This window comes from Ictidomys tridecemlineatus, chromosome 15 (assembly GCF_052094955.1).
Source record: "Ictidomys tridecemlineatus isolate mIctTri1 chromosome 15, mIctTri1.hap1, whole genome shotgun sequence".
NCBI lineage: Eukaryota > Metazoa > Chordata > Mammalia > Rodentia > Sciuridae > Ictidomys > Ictidomys tridecemlineatus.
The window spans coordinates 51,273,847-51,298,859 of NC_135491.1; the positions used below are offsets into that span (position 1 = coordinate 51,273,847).

The following is a 25,013-nucleotide window of genomic DNA, read 5'->3' on the forward strand; positions in this document are numbered from 1 at the left end:
AAGTAGAAAATGGCCCAGTGAATTAAAAAAATAATTACATTGTAATTTTAACATATGCTATATTTTATGTTCTGTATTTTAATACGTGCAAGAGACATTAAAACATTACCATGTTTCTTATGTGCCCAGATATGCGGTTGTATTTATTCTTTTGTAAATGTGCAATTTCAGCTCAGAGCATCTTGGCTTTAAAATGCAATGAGGATCATTGCTTATTTTAGAATTACATTAATTAGAGTAATTTTAAGAATTTTATGGTTGCAACTGTGTTTTCAGGACCAATGACACAGGATTCCTTTCATATAAAGAACATCTGCCTGTAACTAAGATTGTCATCACAGACACAGGCCGGCCGCATTCCGAAGCCGCTTATCAGCTGGGACCTCTGCTCTGCCGGGGAGACAGTAAGTGGTCACAGCGTGTGTGAACATAGTCGAGGGAAGTGTCGTGTGTCTGACATATAGTAATTACTCGGAAGTTATTTCATATGTTCCATCATGAAAACTCTCGAATAAGGTCAGAAATGTTCTTTGAGTCAACAAATCAATGAAGTGCAAAGTGATGGGAACTCTGGCAGGTTTCTGAGAGAAAGTAACCATTGGGATTGTCAATTTGGCTCCTAAATGCCTTCCAGAATTATTGCTGCATCTCTGTCCTCAGAGGAAAGCCTCGATGCTATACGACCTTGTGAAGAATTCATGTGAGTTTCCTTCTGGTAAACACAGGGTGAACATCAGAACATCAGTAGGCTCAAATGTTAGTTTGATCCAACATATTTCAGCTTTTAATTTCTATTTTTTCTCAATGTGTGTGTGTGTGTTGACTTTAAATCCATGGTAGCTTCTATTTTGTATATTCAGTAGTAATGTCCTAAACCAAAAATTTTAAATTCAAAATTCAAACACAGTTTGTAGTTCACCCACGCATCAACACGGATATACGTTTTCAGCAGGGAATGAAACGAACATATGTAACCATTCATAATGAAATGCTCTGAAATCAGTTCACTTAGAGGAGGATGCATTCATTAAGGATGCTTCTAGTGTTTCCAGAGCTTAAAATGGAAATAGAAGAAATATTTGTTTACTTTGAAAGCATACCCTAAAATAAAATTTTATTCAACAGAAGAGAGATCTGACAACTCAGTAGATATAGGGAGATACATAGCAGAAGTTGCTTAGTTAAAAAGCAAAGATGATTCTGGCCTATAAAAATTATATATACATTGTATAAAACCGCCTGCCATTATCCTCACCACCTCTGATGTGTATCATCTCTAATTCCTGTCCTGCCACAGTCCCACAGTCACATGAAGATGACATAAGATATTTCATGGAGAGAAAAGTTATGTGCAAAGTGATGGGCTTGTAAACTTAGTATGCACCCAGGGGATCTGTAACCATTTTTCCTGGCTGTAGGAAGTTGTTCTTTTCATGTGCACCTTTTATTTGTGTTCTGATCTTAACACTGCAGCCACCCAGCCTGGCTCCCTCTCTCTTCCCTATTTCATTTGCCACAATCCCTGGGAATCAGTCTGCTTTTGACTGAGGTCACTAGCACTTTTATCCCTTTGAGGTTTTTACCCCCAAAATTCCTGCTGTTAAACTTAAGCAGGTAACATCCTTTCCTTGGGCAGTGTATCTCCACCCAAGGCAATCTTACCTCTGGGTGAAGCTCAGCAATGTCTGGAGTCATTCTGGGTTGCCTCATTTGTTGGGGGTGGGCTGCTATTGGCATTTCAGGGGGAGAGGCCAGGAAAGTTGTTAGACATCCTACCATGCTTGATACAGCCCTCCGTAAAAGGAATGATGTGGTCTGAACTGTCAATCATACTACAGTTGAGAAACTGGATCATTGGGCTGTTCTGATGATGGGGATAGGAAGGAGGGTGACAACATTAGTGATAAAAATTTACACACAGTTTCAAGTATTTAGAGGCCTGTCAGTTAGTCTCTCACTTACTAGTGGAACTGATAATGAGCAACTGGCCCCCTACATTTATTTTTTGGTTTGAGGCTCATTTTCCCATGATGATGTATATATAATTTTTTTTTTACAAGAGGGGCTTTTAATAATTTTCTCAGCCAGAAAAGCCAGAAAAGCAAATACCCCTTTTATCTATGTGTGATATCTGCGCCTCTTGAGGCACAATTCCCTGGGCGCACTATTTTTCATCCAGATGTGGGACTTACAGGTTCCTGTAGTAGGCCTTACAAGCAGGTGTGCGGACGTTACCCTGAAGGTGATATCAGAACTGGACATTGGATAATTTAAATCTGAAAACTAGTTTAATTCACATGATTTAATTGAATGCATGAAGATACAAACCTTGAAGACCAATAAAGTAAACTTTGATGTTACCAAGGAGAAATGCTAGAGGCTTGAACTAGCACAGGCTGGCAGGGAGCCAAAAGAAGGTGATCAAATCCAGTATGATACAGACAGAAAGTTGGGAATTGAAGGTTTGAGGATGACTTCCCGCTTCCGATGTGAGTAAACCATTACCGTCATTCACTGAGACAAGAGATTTTAAAGTTTTCTTTAAATAGAAAGTTGGAGAGGTAAAAGTAAAAGAAAATACTTCTCTCATTTTGCCAACAAACTAGAGATGATGGAAATTTTATGTCTACTCGTATTTTTCTAGGGAAGGGTTTGGGGAAGAAAAGACAGATAAATAAAAAAATGAGTCTGAGACCTACTTGCACCAGATATGAGCTTACCCCTAATTGACTGATGCCAATTTTTCCCAAATTCCTTTTATTTTGCTTTTAACGTGGGTGGGTCCAAAATTCTGTGTGACTACTGCTGTTTTTGTTGATGTTAGAAGTCATAGATAAACATTGTGAGGTACTTTTCTCAAAAGTAGGATGGATAGGAATGATAAGGCCTTTTAAAGTTTGTGGCTGTAGATAGCAATACTTAGTAAATATCATCATGAATAAAAAAAATAATTCTTTTCAGTAGATATATGAAATGTAACAGAATTCACTATTCTACGTATGATAAAAACCAAGAAAACTAAGAACTAAAGAGAAAACCCTCACTGCTGTGTAGGGCATCCGTGAAAATCCCCTCTCTGATGTCAGACTGAATGATCAGAGACTGAAATGCCTTTCCCTAAGATCAGGATCAAGATGAGAAGGTCTGTTCTCACCACTCCTGTTCAAGATACCATTGGTGATCAAGAAAGAAAAACCAAAACCTATAGACCAAAAGGGAAGAAAGAAAATACTTCTGATTCTAGATTACATGATTTTCCAGGTAGAAAAATCCCAAAGAATTTATTAATTTAAAAATAAGTTTAGCAAAGTCCCAGGATTTTAGGTCAATATGCAAAAACAATATTTCTATGTGCTAATAAAAAAAGTTAAATGAAATTTTAAAAGGAACTTTTACAGCAGTGTCAACAATATGAAATTTTTTTTGATACAAGAAATTGGCCTGCTTTTTCTAAAATGTATTTGGAAAAGCAAAGGGACTAAGATAGCTAAAGTATTTTGAAAACGGAAAACAAAGGTTGAGACATCATTGCTTGATTTTAAGACTTTTTATATCACTACAATATTCAAAATAATATGGTATTGACATCAAGATGGACAAAGAGATTCATGGTATAGAATGGAGAGCCGAGAATAGACCTATATAGCACAGTCTGTGTGTTTTCTGACAGAGCTACTAAGGCAGTTCTTTTCAAGATGCAGTACTGGAAGAATCAGAATTCACTTTTGAAAAAGACTGCAGAGAAGAAGAAGGAAAAGAATCTCAATTCGTACTTCAAAGTGTACCCAAAAAATCAACTCAAGCTTCACCATAGACTTAAATACAAAACCACAAACTATAAAAGTTCTATAAGCAAACATAGGAGAAAATCTGAGTGACCTTGAGTTAGGCATTGAGTTTTTAGATACACCACTAAAAGTACAATCCATAAAATCAAATTTAAAAAAAACTCATGGGTTTCACAGAAATCTGAAGCTTCTACTTTTAAAATGATACTGTCAAGAAAATAAAAAAAAACATAGACTGGGAAAAAATATTTGCAAGGTGCATTCCTTATAAAGAATGGTATCTGAAATATAATAAGAACACTACAGTGCAATAACAAAAAAAAATCAAATTAACAAATGGGCAAGAGATTTCATTATGCTACTCATAACAGAGGAAATATGTGGATTTCAAATAAGCACATGCAAAAATCCAGAACATCATTAGTCATTAGTAGACTGCAAAATTATACCACATTGAAATACAATATATAATTTTAAGGATGGCTAAAAGTAAAGTAATAAAAATAAAAAAACTGATTATGAACACCAAGTTCTAGTGAAGATACAGAGTCACTGGAACCCTCCTATATGGGGGCTGTGACTATAACAGGGTACCCCTTCTTTGAAAACAGTCAGGCAGTTTCTTCTATGGTTTAACACATATAACGAACCATGACTCAGAAATCCCATTCTTAGAATTTTATCCAAGAGAAATGAAAAGTCTGTGTGCAAAGGCTTATATTGGCTTTATTCAGAGTCTCCCAAAGCTAGAAACCACCCATATGTGCATAAGCTAGTAATGGGTGTACTTCCATTTTTCTTTGGTGTGTGCCTGATACACTGTGGAATTGTACTCAACCACAGAAAGCAATGGTTATTTGGTGCGAATGGCCACAAGGGGGACTGTCAATTGCATATGGTAGGTGAAAGGACCTGGACTCAGAGCACCCTTCTGTGATCCCAGAAGCACTTTTCTGTGAAAAGTCAAAACGATGGGAACACAAAAAGGTCCCTTTTGCAAGGGCTTCCAGATGAGAATAATTTTACCAGAAGGCACAAGGGAACTTTCATCAGGTGAAGGAAGGAAATGTTTTATATGTTGAGTGTGGTAGTGGTTTTGTAGCTTTCTACATTTGTCAGGATTCCTAGAGCTCTATACCAAAAGGTTCAGTTTTCCTCTGTACAAAAAGACTTAAAAAAAAAAAAGCCCAACCCCCAAACCAAGTGGTAGTATGAATAGTCATGGTTGCTTAATTTTAAAAACTGGGTCATTAAAAAGTCACCAGGAGTAAATTCCTAAAACCATAAAAGATTTATCAATGTGGTCACTCTCCAGTTCTCCAGGACTCTTCTAGAATCCTGCTGAAGGTGTTTCTAACTTGTATTAACTTGAAACACAAAGGAGTCAAAGAATCAAGGGGAAACTGAGTTTCCCAGTTGGCAGAAGGTGAGGAGAAGCAGGGCCCCAGGTGCTTTTGTGTCTACTGGGTCTCCCAGGAATGGTGGGGGCATCTTTATTTTTGAGGTAACATCAAAAGTCTTCTGAATAAACAATCCTTCCCAGCATGCATCGAAACACCTGGAGAGCTTGTTATAACACTGGTTTCTGCAACATATCCCCAGAGCTTCTGGTTCAGGAGGTGGGGCGGGAGCATTTCTAACAAGCTTCCTGATGCCACCGTTGCTTTGGGCTGCCCTAGGCCAGTGTGGCCCATAGGCTGGTACCCACCCGGCAGGTCTGTGTGACCAATGATGAGGTTTGTACAGAAATTCAGAGTACATTTTTGGAATGATTTATGTCAGCCAGACAGAGGAATTTATGTCTGTTGTGCGTAGTAGTAGTAAAAAAAATGGTCTAGGGATGGTGTTTTTTTATGCTTTTGTTTTTCTCTTTCCATTTTTCTAGCAATTTATTTTTATCTCCTTTTTACCAAAACATTGCTTCATGATGGATTAGGAAGATGCACGTTCTCTACATATGATTTGAGCATCACAGCCATAGGTCAGCGGTTGGTTCGGGTCTGAAGGGGACCAAGAGGGCTGAGGCAGGGTCCAGGGTGTTCCAGTCTTAACTATCAAATCCCAGAACTATGCCCCCAGATGCTAAGGAGAAAGGGTAGAAGTGCAGAATTGATACACAGGATTAAATTAGGGTTTTGACTTGCAGCAGGAAGTCAGGGCACTTCTAGAATCTCGTACAGGGACCTTCTGTTCTTGCTGCAGACAGAAAATTCCTGATGCTATCTAGCTCCAATTCCTTTTCACTCATTCTCCTTTCTCAGCAAAGTCTCCCCAATTCTTTTACTGACCCCTTTCACACTGCCATCACAATTTTTCCTCCGCAAAGCTTTCTACAGGTCTCTAGAGGAGATAGTTCTTCATTTTTTTTTTAAAATGTTGAACATATTATAAGGATATATTTCTCTTACTGGTTTTTAATTATTTTTGAGTCCCTCAAGAACAGTGTCCATTGCTGATTTGTTTTTGTGTTCCTGATGTCTTGTCCATTACCTGCTACATGAAAGGTAATCAATAAATAGCAGTTTACAAAAGAATGAGAATGATCCATCATATACAGCTACAGGAACCAATAGCTCATAAGTTATCAGTAAGAATCAGGAATAAGTTGTCGATGGCATAAGTAATTAAATGATAAGCAGACATACAGTTTAGTGAAAGGAGTTTAGCTATATTGGAAGACTGATGTTGATTTAAAAAAAATATAGTACGGAGAACATCTAGTTCTATCTGAACCATTACTCTTAAATATATATGGCTAACAATAAAAATACTTTCAAATGGAAACATAATTTTACTTGATATTAAAGTTCACTCTTTCAGCAACATAGTTCCTTTATTAAATTGGAATACTTTTTACATTTTGAAGAAAATATTATTTTATGGTCCATTTTACTCTGTTTTCTTCATTTGGAAAAAAAAACCTCATTACTAGCCAGTTTTTGCTAGTTACATTACTATTTGTATAGTGATTCACTCTTAAATGTTAACCCTTCATCATATTTTTAGAGCCTCTCTACACTTGAAATTTTTTTTGAATTTGATTTATTTCTTCTTGGACTTCATTGTCAGGTGGTCGATGTTTCCTCTCCTGGAATGACTCATGAGTGATCTATTTTTTGAGTTTGCAGGGGCTGAAGATTCTATAACAAACTCAGCTGGTTCACCTCTGCATGGTTTTTGATTTTTGGTAATAGCTTTGTTGAGATATAATCCACATGCCCTACATTTTACCAAACTTTTAACATGTACAATTTTATTCCTGTTTCAGTATATTTAATAATTTCAGCATGTTACCCAGAGTTGAGTAACCACCCCCATAATCAGTTCCCAGAATAGATGAGGTGGGGTACAAGACATATACAGTATGTATTTTGAAGTTGCTACAAACATGTTCTAAACTTCTGCTCTCAGTGTGTTAATCTAAACAGTCAGTTTTATAAGTTCATTGACTTTGAATTTTTAACCCATGTTACTAGAAGTATTTCTTCTCAGTTAGTTCATTTTGTCAAAGTTTTGTGGTTAATCAAAGCACATCTAAAACTTAAAAAGTTAGGAGAAAATTGTTCCAAGTGTCTTGTTCTAAGAAATGCTTGTGTCATTGAAATTAGTTTCTTCATTTTGTCTGCATCGACTAGTACAGCTGTCTGAGAAATCACAGCTGCCCAAAATGCATTAAATAATCAAAGGTGCATGTAGGCAATAAATAACTTTGCAGAAGTTAGGTGCTCAGGCTGGAAAAAGATATTGACCAGTGATTTGGCTAATTTCTCTTCCATTTGACAGATTCTCTTCCATTTGGCAGAGAATATATAAGCCATTTTAAAAAGTAAGGATCAATTCCATTTTAGCAGATAATAAGATAATATAACCTTGTTAACTCCACTATGCCTGGTAATCCACCTTTGGGAATTTCTTTTTATTTTAATTTTTATGTTTTGTGTTACTGGTTTTCCTATCTCTAATTTTCCTGAAGTTTCTTTACCTTGGAAACTCCTCCTCGTTCTATTTTTACTTCTTCGTCCTCCTCTGTTTTCCTTCTTCTTTCTATTTGTTCAACAAAGATTTGAGTGGGTATCTTGAGATATATGTTCTATAACCAAACTGGAGTTCTTCTAAGCTGTCTGACGGTTATCATACAGTGATGAAGAAAGTCTTATAATCTTATCAACAGATATTTATTAATCTCCTGCATTGTGTTATGCCCCCCAACACACACACACACACACACACACACACACACACACGCACAGAGAGAGGGAGGGAGAGAGAGAGAGAGAGAGAGAAAGGTGCACAATGAACAAAATGGACAAAAAATTATCTGTAGTACTGATGCTTGCATTCTCTTGGAGAAAGACAATAAACAACTAAGTGAAATATATGGTATAATATTGATAATAGGTATGACGAAAATAAAATCTATGCACAAGGGAGCAATTTTAAATGGGATGACCATTAAAGGCTCACTAAGAAGGTGACATTCAAATAAAGAGAAGGAAATAAGGGAGCTAGAGAAATGTATGTCTTTGAAAGAGTACTCAAGATAGAAGGAGAGGCCAGAGGAACCACGCAGAGAAGGGAATGTAGCAGTTATGTGTGGAGCAGCCCAAGGTCTCAGTGTTTGGAAGTTAGTGAGCAAGGGGAGGGTGGTCGAAATAAGAGAGTAACCTAGAGATCAGATCATGGAGGATTTTGAAAAGTCTTTATTTTTCTCTACAACAAGCTTGGAAAGCATTAGGAGAGTATGAATGGAGGAATGGCCTGGGCCAACTTATGTTTTACTTGAGCTTGAGCAGGGTACCATCACAACAAGGAGAGAGCATGGAGGAGACTTTATTACTAACCCAGCTGAGAGATCATGGTGACTGAATAATGGCCACAATGGTGTATTGTGATATGGGCATGGTTTAAAAGGAGGACAAATAAAATTTGCTGATGAACTGGTGTAGGTAGCAAAAAGAAAAGTCAAGAATGATACCCAGATGTTTGGTCTAATAATTAATCAGAGGGATAGAACTGACAGTGATTGAAGTGGGGAAGATTGCTTCCAGGGTGAAGGAGTCGCCATGGCACATAACTCAGTTTTGGGACATGTAGAGGCTGAAACGCCATTAGACATTCAGATAGAGACATGCAGTTGTCAGTCAGTCTGGGAGATCCAGCCTTCAAGTGTTTATGCATTATGTTCTTCTGCATTTAAAAGCATGAGACAGACCAGGTGGGGTTTTTGAGGATGGAGATGTGAAATGAATGACAGGGCTTTGGAACATTGCAACTGTGATAGATTGAAGAGGTGAGGAGGAAAACAGAAAGAAGACTGAGAATCATACCATCAACAAGTAAGGCAGAAAAGGGTGGGTCATCGTGCCTCCAAGAGAAGAAATGTTTCAAGGAGGCAAGAATAATCAACTGCAGTAAATGTTGCTGATGGCTTAAATGACGACTGAGGTAACTGAATTGAGCAATGTGGAGGTCATTCATGACTTTGGTGATAGATAAAAGCCTGGAATAGGTTCAAGAAATGAGAAAAGAGAAAAAAAAACAATGGAGAAATTTAATGGTACATGCAAAGAAAAGTAGGATCCCAAGATTGGGTTTCTAAGAAGGAAGAATTATAGCATGTTTGTGTCAATGGGAGAGGCCTACTGGAGAAATTCTCGGGATTAGAAGCTGTTGATCTATTGTAATTGGAGTGAGTACAGAGTGTAGAGAAGATGCAGGAAGGAAAGTGGGGGTCAGGGTGGCAGTTCACAGAATGTCTCTTCTTCTTTCTCTACTCTTAGAGAAGATCACTAGATAAGTTCAAGGATGAGAAATGGGATGTGTTGTGATTAGGAAGAGAGCATGTGACATCGTTCTCCAAGAGCATGGGCCAGTGAAACTAGAGGGAAATAAAGTGTGATCACAGAGTTGTCTTTAGAGCTCATATTGGGCCTTGTTATAGCCAACATATATTTACACCTGGTGTGCTTTAAAAGATGGATGTATTTTTAGCCAATCATATATGACGATTGTAAATAAGCCCTATATGCAGGAATCATTAGGCAATACATACATTATGAATAATTTACTAGCTTTTATTCATGATGATTATTGTCTTATGAAATATTTTGTCAAATTAATTAGTACATGAAATATAATCTAGGCATGGAAAAAAATCAGTGTGCCATTTTGCAATGTGGCCAGTGATACATGTGGCTACTTAAAAAATGGTGATGTCTACACTTGGTAGCATAAAGTATATACAAGTAGAAAACCAAATAGTAAGAGATCTTCCATTTAAAGTCAATTGGAGTGTTAAAAAGACAATAATCTGAATACCAAGTTACTTTTGATTTTAACCATGTAAATCAAAGAGTCACACTTAGTGACTCTTTGTGTGTATGATCATTAAAAAGCTCTTGATTAATTTGTCACTTATCTATTTTGTTCAATCCAAAGTAACTCTATTTGTTGTTTGAATACCTAAATTTGGTTACAACTGATCTATCAAAACTTATACTCTTCTCAAATGGGTAGCTAGACTCGAGTTTTATTGGACGTCATGTATATTAACAAAGGGAATCCATCTTAGGTAGACACAACTTATCTTGTATTTATAATATGATCTCCCTTGTATATTAAAATACCACTATTAGTTGAAAATAAGTTGCTTCAAATAAAATAGGGATGTGACACTTGGATGGTTCTCATCTGTTTTCTAACACAGCTCCCACCCTTTCCAACCTCACTGTGACCTTCATAGGAACAACTGATGGATAAGGCAATAACCTACCGAAATAAACTTCACTCATCTCATTTACTATTTTATATAACCTTCTACACCTAGACCAAAAGTAATTGGATGCTTTCTCCAAAATTCTATACTTCTAGTTCCTTCTAAAACAAAAGTGAAAGTGTGTAATTTTGAATAATTTAAGTATATACATATGCCTTTGCAGTGGCTATTAATATCCTAACAATTTTACACAAAACTAGCCTATAAGAATAGTGATAAGATGTCACATTTTTTAAAATTCATTCATCTATTAAAGGGCATCTAGGTTGGTTCCACAGTTTAGTTATTGTGAATTGTGCTGCTATAAACATTGATATGGCTGTGTCCCTGTAGTATGCTGTTTTTAAGTCCTTTGGGTATAGACCAAAGAGAAGGACAGCTGGGTCAAATGGTGGTTCCATTCCCAATTTTCCAAGAAATCTCCACACTGCTTTCCATATTGGCTGCACCAATTTGCAGTCCTACCAGCAGTGTATGAGTGTACCTTTTCCACCACATCCTCCACAATACTTATTGTTTTTTGTATGCATAATAGCTGCCATTCTGACTGGAGTGAGATGAAATCTTAGAGTGGTTTTGATTTGCATTTCTCTAATTGCTAGTGATGATTCATAGTGGGATCGGGAGAGGGAGCACCGGAGGAATAGATGAACTCTAGATAGGGCAGAGAGGTTGGAGGGGAAGGGAGAAGGCATGGGGGTAATTAATGATGGTGGAATATGATGATCGTTATTATCCAAAGTACAGGTATGAAGACACAAATTGATGTGAATATACTATGTATACAACCAGAGATATGAAAAATTGTGCTCTATATATGTAACAAGAATTGTAATGCATTCTGCTGTCAGATAGAAATAAAAAAATTTACATGAAAAAGAATAGTGATAAGAAATATCTTCTTCAGAGATGGTTTGTTAAGTTCTGTGATTACAAATACATCTTCTTTTCCGCCTTCTTAAGAGGTATTTGCCTTATCAACTATGTGTGGAAAGGGCAGGGAAGGGGGTCTCTTACTCTATGAAACGTCTACCAACAACTCTGTTCTCTTTTATACTATCTGCAACCCACAAGCTGTAATCATCTTCAGCCAGATTTCATTTTCAATTTCATTTTGCTCATGTGGATTTCAGTTGATGTTCATAAATTGGTCGAAAATGATAATAGAAGTGCTAAAGAGGGGGACCCATGAATTATGAAACCAATACATAGGTTTCTGTGTTCCCATAACGCCACATGTAATTAATCTGTGTTTTATTTCTGTGAAGAAATCTATAGTTTCCAGCTTACGCTTTAAGGATTCATAAATATTTTCATTGTTTTTTTCTTTTTTTCTTTGTGCATATTAATTATACAGAATGGCAAGTTTTGTTGTAGCGTATTTATATTGCATAAAAATGTAATTGGTCAATTTTATTCCCCAATACTTTGCCCACCCTCCCTGATTCATAAATATTTAGAAGATGATTTTGACAGCTAAAATATTCCTCACATCGGCATTTCAATATATTAATATATATATTTTTAACTTTTAAGAAAGGGTTTTAGTCACTGTCTTCCTTCAATTGTCTCATCTCCCTAGCTCTAGTAAACCACTAATCTACTTTCTGTCTTTATAAATCTGCTCTATTTAAAAGCCTAGTCTGTGAAGAAGATAAACGAAAGTTGAACTAAACAATTATTTTTTAAAAGTACATATAATCTTGAAAATATTTTTATTTGTTCTAATTAGTTACACATGACAGTAGAATGCATTTTGACACAGCACACATCAATGGAATCTAACTTATCATTCTTCTGGCTGTGTATGATGTAGAGTTACACAGGTTGTGTAATCATATGTGCACATAGGGTAATAATTTTAACATAAGAGTAAATTAATTTTATATAGGGGGTCAGTATATCTTCTATGTAAATAATTTGTGGACTCTGTTTTTATTTATACCCACATACACACGTATTATGGAAAGATAAAAGATGGTATTTAAATTCCCAAAGGAATTTAAAATCTCTAGTACTTTATATTGAATTCAATTGAAAATAAATATTATTAGTTTGTTAAGTATTATTACTTGGAATAATTATTAAGTATTATTACTTAGAATAATGCATCATAGTATGATTTTGTTGAGATAGTAAAAGGGCTGGAATTTGCACAGCATGCCTTCAGATCTGCTCCTGGGGCAGCTCAGGGATTTTCAAGCCCCTTGCTCACAGAACTCTCTCTCAAGGACTCCAATTCCTGCTCCCACCTGCCTGCTGCCTGTGGAGCTCTTCTCTGCCTCCTCTTGTCTCGTCTTTCTCTAAGGTCCCTCAGATTGTTCTGGGTGCATCTTAGCACAGTGTATGCAGAGCCGAGATATCATATGCCATTAACATTATTTGATCATGTAAATATTGGCCTTTACTTTCTTTATAATTGTTTGGAATTAGCAGCAATTTCTTAATCCCATAAAATGTCCTTATTTCATTTTGTACGTATTGTGAATTGAAAAATAACTAAACAAAACCTACTATTGTGTGTATGGGAGTGTTTTAGCTACCTCACGTAACGAATTGTTTTCATTACTATAAAAGCATCCATTGTATAGACAGCAGCAATTCACAGAATTGCTCTTCTGTTTCAAAGAGTTCCCTGAAGCCTTCAATATGATGCTTTATTAGGTTAGTTATGCTACAATCTGAAACAAATGAAATGCTATGTTTTGTAATAATATTATCTAATTCAAACCTTTAAGTAATTCTGAATGTTCTCTTTCTAATCAGACACAATAAGATTTAATAATATTCCGAAATGTTGCAGCTTTATTTTAATTTCCACATACAACATTTCACCAGAAGGGTGTCGAATTCTGTTTAAAAATAGACCAGGTAAGGACTTTCAAGAACACAAATGTGTAGTTATCTCTGACTTGATATTATATATTTTCTTATGTTCCTTTCTAGAGACTAAAGTGTGTAAACATAGAAATAGCTTTGAAAAGGACATAAGGGCTAAGCATGACGTGACTCAGATAATATATAGTTTCCTTTGACTCTGAGGGGAAAAAAAATGCTCCAAGTAAGATTATTCTCAGCTGAATAAATTCAGTTCTCAAATTGTCCAAATACAAAGCAAGAATTGACTTTTGAATCAAGTCCACAAGAAAAACAAAAAAATAAAATAAAATAAAATAGTTGTAAGAACTGTTTAGTCCAGAATTTATAGGAAACAAGTTAAAATCAAAGGGACATGTAGATACACAGTCAAGTTTGTGATTTTTAAGTAGTTAGGTAGAGTTCTTCACTAACATAACTAGCTGTTGTTTTGCAATGGCTATTTTGACTCCAGAGGAAGGTCATTTAGGTAGGAGAATTCTACCCAGTGTTGGGAGTGCCCATGGAGACAGTTGCCTCAAACTAAAGATGTCAATTCCTGGTTGATGTGCAGAAAACTTGCTGGGGGCAGCTGCAATGCACAGTTCATTCTTTGATAATCCCCCTCCTCCACTGTGTGTATCCAGCTGGATGGCATTGCATTTATTCTGTATTTTCCATATTTTCTGCTGTATTAACACCTGCAATATTTTTTTCAAAAGAAAAATTACAGTTATAAAGAAAAACCAGGCATGAGAAAGTAGAGATCAAAATTTGTATTTGAATAATTATAATTAACTTCAAAGCTTATTGTTCATTTATATCTCAAAACTCTTAAGCATTTTCTGATTGTAAGCCTCTGTAAATTTGTTGAGAATGCTTTTTCCTCTACTGGTGGTCATCTACCTCCCTCTTGAAAGCAAAATAAGAAATGATTTTGAAGGAAAAGAATATTTTTATGAGAATATCTGCACAGCACAGAGTAAATTTGCCTTGGTCTTTATTTGAATGATACTATTCTGAATGCCAGTCTCAGTTTAGGAAATCACAAGGCCCATGCATGGAAATGGTTGAGAAGGTAGCTCTGTGAAGTTGTGTGTGTTGGAACAAGAACCAGTATGAGTTTCTTTAGGAATTTTGTTATTCAAAGCAGATAAGTGGCTTTGAGTAACAATTAGTATTGAATAAAAATTAACATTTCCAAGTAATAAAAAATTAAGTATTCATCAATGTTTGGTGGAGCCTTAAAATGTCCCTTTGGCAGGGAAAAGTAGAGGCTGGGATATTTTCTTCTCTTTAAGCCATTTCAGTACTGATCATTCCCTTCCTGTTGGAAGGAATCCAGAATTTTCTTGTAAAATCTTCAGTCTTTAAGTTTATGTCTTGTGTCCCACACAATTAATAGAAAAAAACAAAAGCAGTTTATACAACTGAGCAGTGCTTTAAATAGTGGGAATGCTTGATATAAAAAATACTATATATCATTCATGTGTGTATTGAATTTTTCTTACTTTTGAATTTTTCTTCTTCTTCTTTTTTTTTTTTTTTAACAGGGTCATTTTGGAATTCTGCTTCCTTCAATACTGAGGCCTCATACCTTCATTTCCCTACTTTCCATGGAGAACTTAGTGCTGATGTGTCTTTTTTTTTTAAGACAACAGCCTTATCAGGGGTGTTTTTAGAGAACCTGGGAATTACTGATTTCATACGAATAGAGCTACGCTGTAAGTCTTCTTTGTAGAGAAGTCTGTGGGAATCTAGTTTTTAGTAATAAATCCTTTAACTAATTTTTATGTTTCTACTCTATAGGCTAAATCTTTTCTTCTTGTGTCCCTTTGTAAAAATTCTCTGATATTAACATTATTTTCACACAAAAAATTAGTTTGATATTTAACTTGTGAAATATGGGGAAATTAGTGATATTTTCTAGAAACAATTGAAGAAGATCTTAAATTCAAATTATTAAAATTTAAAACCAAACATTTCAGTTAAACACAAAATGACTTAATTAGACTAACCACTTATGTGAATTCGATGTGCTCATAGGTTGCTCTTACTCTCTTAACATCAAATGCATGCTGCATGCCTGCAAAATTATATAAATTTCAAATTGTGAAAACAATTATTTTTATATAAAATTTAGTTTTCATGCCCTGGCTAAGTAGCTTACCCTTAATCAATATGAAAAATTAACTTAGAGCATGAATTCCTTAAAATTTGTGTTTTTTTCCAAAAGTACAAATGTATCTTATCATCTCATCCCACATCCAAAGACCCCTTTCTATACTGATGTCATTGGCTTCCTCCATAAAATTCAAGCTATTTTCTTTACATTCAGCGATGATTATGCGGTGGTGCTTTTCCTAAGTGTGTTGAACACTCAGCTCTGCCTCGTGAGCTCACTTGAACAGTCTTCATGTCTAATATTTCCAGCTCCAACAACAGTGACCTTTTCATTTGATGTGGGGAATGGGCCTCTCGAAATCTCAGTGCAGTCTCCCACCCACTTCAACGACAACCAGTGGCATCATGTTAGAGTTGAAAGGAACATGAAAGAGGCCTCCATTCAGGTGGACCAGCTATCACCAAAGACTCAGGCTGCTCCAGCTGATGGGCATGTCTTACTACAGCTCAACAGTCAGCTCTTCGTGGGTAAGTTCTCTTTTAAGCCATTGGTCGTTTAGTTTCATGTTAGTACGGAGATGGGCCAAAATAAAATCACACTAACTATACAAATGATAATAATAACCAACAGCAAAAACAAATCACTTCTTATTAAAAACCCATGCTCCAGGGGCTGTGCAAGTAGCTCAGTGGTAGAGCACTTGCCTAGCATGTGCAAGACCCTGGGTCCAATCTCCAGCACCACAAATAACAACAAACGAAACCCATGTGCCACCTGTGCCAGTCTGTGCTAGGCAGTTCGTTTCTTCCTTGTATCCAGCCTGTGAAATAAGTACTCTCCCTACTTTACAGATGGCATAATTGAGTTTCAGGGGCTTGGCTTGCCTTCAAAATTTACCTAGGAGGGCTGAGGATGTAGCTCAGTTGGTAGAGTGCTTGCCTTGCATGCACAAGGCCCTGGGTTCAACCCCAACACAACACACACACACACACACACACACACAATCCACCTAGGAAATGAGATTTAAATTTGTATGTGACTAATTCCTAAACCTGCAAATATGTATTCTTCATATTACAGAGTATATGATTTGTTCAAGTTTGTTTATTTCATTAGTGCTTTTGGTATGATATAGAAAATGTTTATCTCTGTTCCTGGGATTGAGGAACACTCCTTGTAATTCTGGCCAGTACAAACCAGCCCCAACCCCCATCCTAACATATGTTGCATCAAAAACAGGCCAGTAGCAAGAAGGGGGGGGGAAGAGTGGAGTATAGAATCCACAGCTTTACCAGTTTCACCTGATCCTCTGCTACTTTCCCTCAGCCCATTTTTGTGCTGTCTCCCGATCACCTACATCATACTGATATCCAGATGTTGTTCCTCTATTTTCTGAACCTGTTGGCTTGGCATTACAGGCTTGATAGTGGAATTCTTTGGGATGTGTTCATTCTCCTTTACATCTTGGCTAATTGCAGAACTTATGGACCATGAAGTTCAAGCCATTTGATCTTTGCTTGTATAATGTAAATAAAGATGTAGTGTCACTCGAAAACAGGATAAATGATGGATTGTCTGAAATTGTATTGCAAACATTTTCAAAGGTTGTATTTAGAAGGGAATTCATAGACCTCCCCTCCCCCAATTATTCTTCCTGTTGCCTAACACTCTGGACTTATTAGCCCTCTCTCATGCAACGGGTAAAGCTTGTGATATGTTTGACCAAGATATATTTAGGAGTGCCAATGAATTTGTTATGTACTCATTGTTTCTATTATTTATTCTTTCACTCAAAAGACATTTAATGAAAACTTCTGTGAGTAATTTAGACAACGTAATTATGATCTTGTGGCCACTTGACTGACTTATTGGAGAGCATGGGAAATACTAATGAATACTTGAGAAGGGAAGTGAAACTTCTAATACCACGTTGGAAAGCTAGTCATGAAATTGACATAAATATTTCTTAAGAGAGAGAGAGAGAGAGAGAGAGAGAGAGAGAGAGAGAGAGAGAGAGAGCGCCACAACAAAAGATATGGCAATTTAAAATCTGTCAGTAGCTTGGAAATAGCCTTACTATTCTTGGAAATTGAGAGGGCTGAAATTGTCCTCGAATTTTTCAGTGAAATATGCTGCCGTTTGCCTGTGGATGACCTTTCCTCCTTGGTATGAATTTCAACTTCATAGAGATGGCGCGTCTCTATATATTGTGTCTGATAGGAATCCTGGCCTTAATTTGATTTCAGGTGGCTGTAATGAAGGACTGGTATGACATCAGAAAACTGCTTTGGAACAGGCTAGAGTCCTTTGCCATCAATCATGGGCTATAATTTGAATAAGGATCGAAGAGATTTCATCTTCATTGAGGCAATTAGTCAGGCCTTTGACGTCTCCATATGTGTTCAGATTTAAGAGCGGCAGTGGCACTGGAAAGTTCTAAAGATGGAAATCTTGATGATGTTTAAGTCAAAGTCAGTGAAAATAAAAAGGGAAGGCAGGAATAAAAGATCTCTGGAAAAGTGACATGTGCTGTTAATAAAGATCTGTTTATACGATTTCTTCCTTGCTACTTAGAGGGGACTGAGTACACTGACTTGATGTCGTGGAGCGACACTGAGAAAGATTCATAAAGAAGGAGTCAGGAGCAGCTCATGACTGTCGAGAGACCACCAGAGGGACTTACTTTTATCTTTACTACTACCCCTTACCACGGGGTCGACCATTCTCTCAGGAAAGGGCCCCAGTCCAGTTAATAAAACCATGCGTATAAGATAAAGCATTAATTTAGCGATTTACAACATTACTATCAAACAGATCAGAGTTGTTTCCAAGTTTATAGCTAAAGATTCTTTTTTTTCCCCCTGCAGGTAGATTCTATGAAAGACAAATTATAATTACAAAGGTTACACTGAATTAGACCGCAGTGGGTGACAGACTAGTAAAAAATCAGTAGTAATTAGAGCTAATTTTATGAAGCACTTCCTGTGACCAAAACATTCTGTTTTCCAAGAAGAGTATATATTTAACAGGAGGGAACAAGAGACAACCGATAACAGGAAATGAAACAAAACACTGAATATAGATATTTATATACATATGTGTACATGCTGTAATGGTCTAGCTATGAGATGTCCCCCAAGAGCTCATGTTGAGATAATACAAGAAAATTTAAAGGTGAAATGATTGGGTTTGAGAGCCTTAACTGTCAGTGCATTAACGTCCTGATAGGGATTAACTGGGTCACTTTGGGCAAGTGGGGACTGGCTGCAGGAGGTGGGTTGATGAGACTGGGCCCTTGGGGTTTATATTTTATTTTGTTCATGGTGAGGGGCACTTGTCTGTCTCTGTGCTTCCTGGTGCCATGTCCTGAGTCACTTTCCTCCACCACAGTCTTCCATCATGATATTCTGCCTCACCTCGGGCCCTGAGGAACGGAGCCAGCCATCTGTGGACTGAGACCTCTGAAACTGTGAGCCCACAAGTTGTTCTTACGAGCTAGGTCTTTTAGTTGTAGCCGCAAAAAAAAGCTGACAAAAACACATGCATCAATACATACATGTATGAATACACTTTTGAATAGCAAGAAGAATTATAAAGTAAAAGGAAAGTTAAGAGTCAAGCAGTAGTTAGGGTTGGGATCCTCTATTTCAAAAAGAGTGGTCAGGACAGTGCTGTCTCTGTGGACCTGAATATTTGAGCAGAGGCCGCAGGAAGCAGAGAACCCTGTGACCTCTGGAAGACAATTCCAGGTGGATCTTGCTCAAAGGGGTAGGGATGAGTTTCAGTATTCAAGGAACAGGGAGAAAACCTTGTCACCAGAGGAAATGAGTATGAGGGGACGTGAGGGGAAGGTGGTCAAGCTATGTACTGGACTCAGGTCGCCATGATGAGGAGTGGGGGGTTTTACCCCAAGCAATCAAGGAAGTAGTGTGACCTAATTTGCACTTCCCAAGTTCCCTGCTCCTGCTACGAGAGGCATGGATGGTGAGAATAAGGAGAAGGCAGGCTATTATCATAGTCCACGTGAGGGACAATGGAGGCATGGGCTAAAGCAGAGATACTGAAATGGAGTTGGACCATATTTAACGTGGAGACACCCATATGCTGGCATTTGATTGTTGCCATTAGTGTATTTGAGCCATGATAATATCCTAGGGGCAAGATGCTCCATCATAGGTCTCTGGATTTCTTACATCATTTTCTAGGTTTAATTCCACCTGAAGTTAACTTCTCCTATTTTTTTTCCCTTTATCTTAATTTGTAACAGTGATTAAAGCTGCTCCCTCTTCTCGAAATGCAGATTACATTCCGTAAGCCATATTCTTGCCTGCTGCAGAAAAGTCTGGTTTGTCTTCAGAGCCCAGTGAAAACACCTTGCTTCTTTCCTCTCCACCACTGAAATCCACCTGCCCCATGACCACACTCTCATCATGAAATCAGGCTTCTCTGTTCGGAGATTCTGTGCCAATACCTGTCATGTGCAGAAGGACCCTTTTCTTGGAAGCCAGTTCTTCACATACCAATAAATATGTGAGAGTTAAGTTTTATTCTGCTCTCAGAGCTGGTGATTCCATGGGTGACTGGGAATCTCTGCTTTTATATAATGTAATTGATTTTATGGTTGAAATTTTAAAGGGTAATTTAATTCCCCTTACTTACAAGTTCAAGAGTTTAATTTGAGGTTCATTCGTCCATTTTAACAATAATTATGACCCATCAGTATTTTCAAGTGTGCATAACAACTATCATTTATATTTGGTTCGGGGCAAATGAGTGAAATAAACATGATTGTGAAAAATTCATCTATAGTTTTCAGCATGACTTTCATAGAAATATTTTCAATCTAGAGACTGATTATAATAATAACAAAAATGGTCTAAATCACGTGGAAGCACAATCTTTGTAAATGTAGAACAAAACAGAAAGGCTAAGTTGGTCTAAGATAGATTGGATTACTTTCCAAGTGTTTAGTAGCTTTTACCAAAACTTCACCTTTTTGTTTGTCAACAAATTTAGCAGCAAATTATTGCGGAATGTTTTAAAAAACAAAGTTGTTTTATAATCCAAATATGAAACGTTAGAAATTCCAATAGCAAATACGTTTGCCATACTTATCTGGAACCCTCGTACCTATAAATAGTAAGTTGTAGATATTTGAATATGTAAATTTAGATTTCAATAATATTCTTCATCACACTGACCAGGTCTATGTTGATGATATTTATCAGCATCTAATATTTTTGGCATGAATGTTTTGGTGATCTCTCAGGAGTAGTCCCTGCAATGGGGCAATAGGAAGGAGCCCAGTACGTGTCCCCTGCTTACTGCTTTCCCCCTGTCCCCGAGGACCAGTCATAGAGTGACTCCTATTGCACAGCAAGATTCTGAGGCAAGATAAATGCTTTAATTACTGAGGAAAACTAGTAAAAGTAATAGAAAATACTTTTAGAAAATGTGTGGCAGCTGGGCAGCAATTATGTATAACCATTGAAATAGGAATAAGGAAATAATGAATGGCATTGCTGAGATACGACTCCAAGGCATAGGGGACAGGAGGCTTTGAACAATCCCGTTGGTCCCAAATACTAGAAAAAATCTCTTCAACTGATTTAAAACTATAGGATGCCACATGCAACGAAGGAGGAATAGCAATGAACAAAAACCTTTGTATGAACAAGTAGAAAAGTGGACATCAATGTGAGGGTGGTGGTCAGAAACAGGAGCCTCTAGGTGGTGGACCTCTCCTCTCCCTTAAGTAACCCAACCATCATATCATGTTGCTTTGCATAATAAGAGATTCACTTGCTCACAGCCCATCTTGATCCATTCTCGTTCTTAACTGCGGTGCTGTATCCTTACCATTATTTTTATATTCTTTTGCTTTGCCCTGTGTGTGTGTGTGTATTAATGTCATATCTTCAAAGTCTTACTCAGAGCGGCCACCTATTACTTGGAAAAACCAATTTTTAGTGACCCGATGCTGCTTGGTGTATTCACCCTCTGCCCTTGACCTTGGTAACACTGAGAACTCAGTGTCCAGGGTCACTGCTGGTATCATGGGCTCACAAACATTCAGCAACCAGGGAAATGATGGAGAGAAAAGAATCAATCATCTTGTAAGCTAAAGTGTGACAGTGGTCATTTTCTATTTTGGTTTGTCAACTCAGCATTTTTTCCTAGCAGCTTCTTAAATTAGCCTTGAATTGATTTTCATTCAACCAGCTCTGCGATTTTTGTTTCCTGTTTAAATTCCTTTGCTGACAAGTTTTTACACAAGTTAAACTCCAGTTCAATATGTTGTGACTAGAACCTGGGAAGGTAGGACCACAGACATAATCAGATGTCATTTGCATTGCACTTGAGCTGGATTCAAATCAACAAATATTTATTGAATATCTAGAGTGAACAGTCTCTAGATGGCATATGCAGAGGTCGATACTGAACTCTTAAGTGTATGGAAGCCCTGAGCCCGTTGGTATGCCCTACTGTAGGAAAACCTACAGTGCCCTAAAAAAATACATTTGTTTACTGTCAATAGGCATTTGAGTAGTTTCAAAGATTGGTTATTACAAATAGATCTTTGTACTATTTTCTTTTCTTTATTTTCTTTTGGGGGGGTGAGCATATGGTTGTTTTATATTTGGTTTATATTTGGGAGAAGAATTACTGGGTCATAGTATTTTCATACGCTGAGCAGGGGATACAGCCAGATCTCTATGACCATTTGGATATCCTTTTATGAAGTAACTATTCAAATTTATTGTCCATTTTCTACAAGGTTGCCTTATTTAAAAAAATAAATAAATGTATAAGAATCCTTAGGTCTTTTGGGCCTGTGTCATACAAGTTTATGACAAATATCTTCTCCCTCTCTGTGAATGGAGTGGGTTTTTATATTGCTAGTGGTGTCTTTTGATGAACAGAAGTTCTTAATTTTAATATATTCCACATTTTTCCTTTTTTTAACTTTCAGTTTTTGATATGCTAAAATATAGTCATGGGAAGGGAATATCAAATAGCCGTATGTTTGAATAATTTTTATTTCAGTCTAATTTTCTTTTGTGGTAGATGTGCTCCCTTATTACCAATTCAGTATGATAAAGGTCATATTTCTCTTTAAGGTAATCATATCATTTGTTTTAATTATCTTCTCCTGCCTTCCTTGAGGTGTCTTTTTCATGATTAGCCTACGAAGCCCCCAGTGCACTTTGTTGGGTCCAGTGGGTAAACCTCCGTGACTGTTGACTGCAGGCAGAATTCAGATGTGCTCTCCTGGGACTGGAGAATGTGACTAATACCGTCCACAGTTCAGTTCCGTAAATTGGCCCTTGCATGGTCAAATCAGAGAGCTGTGGCAGCCTCCATAGGGGAGAAGCCCAGGTTATCACCCCCAGGACAGGTGTTCACCCTTGAGTTTGGCTCAGGGAAAGGTGCTTGAGCCCCAAGGCCTGACAGTGTTGCTCACTAGCTGCTTCCTCAACTAGAATAGTTCCTTGAAAACAGTCTCCCTCCTCCCTGCCCTCCTAGGACTTTGCTTAATGAAGTACACACGTGGGAAAAGACTTGTTATCTCACAGCCTTCTTGGCTAACTCATTATCACCATTTCTGCAAGGCCATCTTCCCACAGGACGGCTGAGGAGGGACAGATCCACTGTGCAATGTTTTCCCTTTGGTCTCCTGATTTGCTCCTGCGTTGGCCCTCATGCAGGTCACTGGCTTGCCCTATGCTGAGCTGTGGTTGGGGTCTTACTTGTCTTCCTCTGCCACAGTGACAGGGTCAGAGAGAGCCTCCAGACTTTGCAAGGTGATTTCCGTAACCTTGAATTTTAAAGGGCAATATGAAGATCTTGATTTTGTTCTTTCTCCAAGGCTCCTAGGCCAATTATGCAGTTTTTCCTAATTAATCCTTGATAATATTGGAGCACAGCACATGCATAATTTGCTTTAAAAAAAATCAAAGTTTATCTCAAAGGTCTTCCTGCCATAAGCAACATGGAAATAGGAAAGAGCCACCTCCTGCTCAGTGCCAGTAACACCTGTCACTTAGACTAACTTCCCGAGGATAAGGAACGTGGTGGAAGGATTGGTGCAACAGGCAAAGGCTAGCCTGGTTTCTACCTGGCACCTACCCCAGTTATTTAGGTGCAAGACCTCAAGTCTGCTGTGTGGGTGGACAGAGCCTGTTGTGCTCAACCATGCAGAAAGCAGCCTCACAAGATACTCAGTTTCAGTGAAGGTCCAGAATTCATTACGTCTGATATGGCATGGCAAGTAAATTGATAGGAAATTAATTGGAAGATAGTTCTGAACATAATAGCTCAGCAGAAACATCCAGAATCAATTAATCAAACTGTAGCTCATTTTAATTGGACATACTCTAACCCTGAAAAGGCACAGCAATCTTTAATTAAGCTTTCAAGCCCAATCCCATTTACATTAGCCATGTTTTCCAGAGCAGTTACATCTGGAAATAATAATAATAATAAAAAAGTTATTTACCTGAAACCTAATGGTATAGTAAAAATCCTCAGTACATGTGTGTCATGACTATTTATGTCTGATTAGACTTTACATTTTCCCGTCACTTGAAGATGTCATTTAAAACTATTTCACTAGGTAAACATTACCTCTTTGAAAATACAGAATAAAGACATTCTGTTTACAAAGCTCAATGTTGATTTTCTTCTCATTGTTACAAATACCACTGGAGCTTATATTTTGTACACAGGTATACTTAAACACACACACACACACACACACACACATTTTTTTTTTCTGTTTATAACTCCATCCTTTGGCAGTCTCGTGTCTGTTTTACCATTAACACCATGTGGTCCTCATTTGTCACTCTGTCTAAATTTATTATCAGACTAGGAGCCCTTCTAGACCCGTGTCAGACACCGTGCAAGGTAAAGAGCTGCTGTATGAAGCTTGGAAAAGTTAAATGCCATTCAAATCAAAAAATGATCTGAGCTTTAGAAGGAAAAGAAGAGTTTCCCTTTGAGCTATATTCTGGAGTGGAAAGAAAGGGGGCTGCCTTGAAATGAAGGTTACTTGTGGATTTTGATCAACCTCTGCTTCTAACTAAATGTGCTTATTCTAAATATTTCCTCAGTTGCCCCTGTGGGCCAATCCCAGAGCTTCTCTATGCCTCTAGTTCCTCATCATTCAAAACAAACAAGAAAAAAAAAAACTGGAATAGCTAAGAACTGACTGTGTTGAGTTGTTTGATCCCAACGTATTTAGTTATTGTTATGCTACTAGCATACTAAGATGAATACCTGAATTAGAGCTATGTGGATGTTTCAAAGCAGCAGACACATAACAAAGCCATTTAAGGTGACTGTATTCCATAGACTATGTGCCATGACCTAATATAGTGTGACCTGAAGTAAATGAAACATACAAGAGATGCACCCCTCATCTCAGTTTCACAGCCTGTGGTCCTCTCCCTAAGGTTTCTGGGTC

At 37.4% G+C, this 25,013-nt stretch overlaps 1 protein-coding gene across 2 annotated transcripts in view; it reads left to right on the forward strand.

The window, feature by feature from the left end:
• Cntnap4 (contactin associated protein family member 4) overlaps positions 1-25,013 on the forward strand; it is a 239,533-nt gene that overhangs the window by 187,133 nt on the left and 27,387 nt on the right. For both annotated transcript variants that reach the window (XM_005318444.4, XM_078032697.1), the window contains 3 exons: positions 277-404; positions 14,973-15,143; positions 15,853-16,071. In XM_005318444.4, the coding sequence (XP_005318501.2) occupies positions 277-404; positions 14,973-15,143; positions 15,853-16,071 (518 nt within the window). The remainder of the gene's footprint in view (positions 1-276; positions 405-14,972; positions 15,144-15,852; positions 16,072-25,013) is intronic.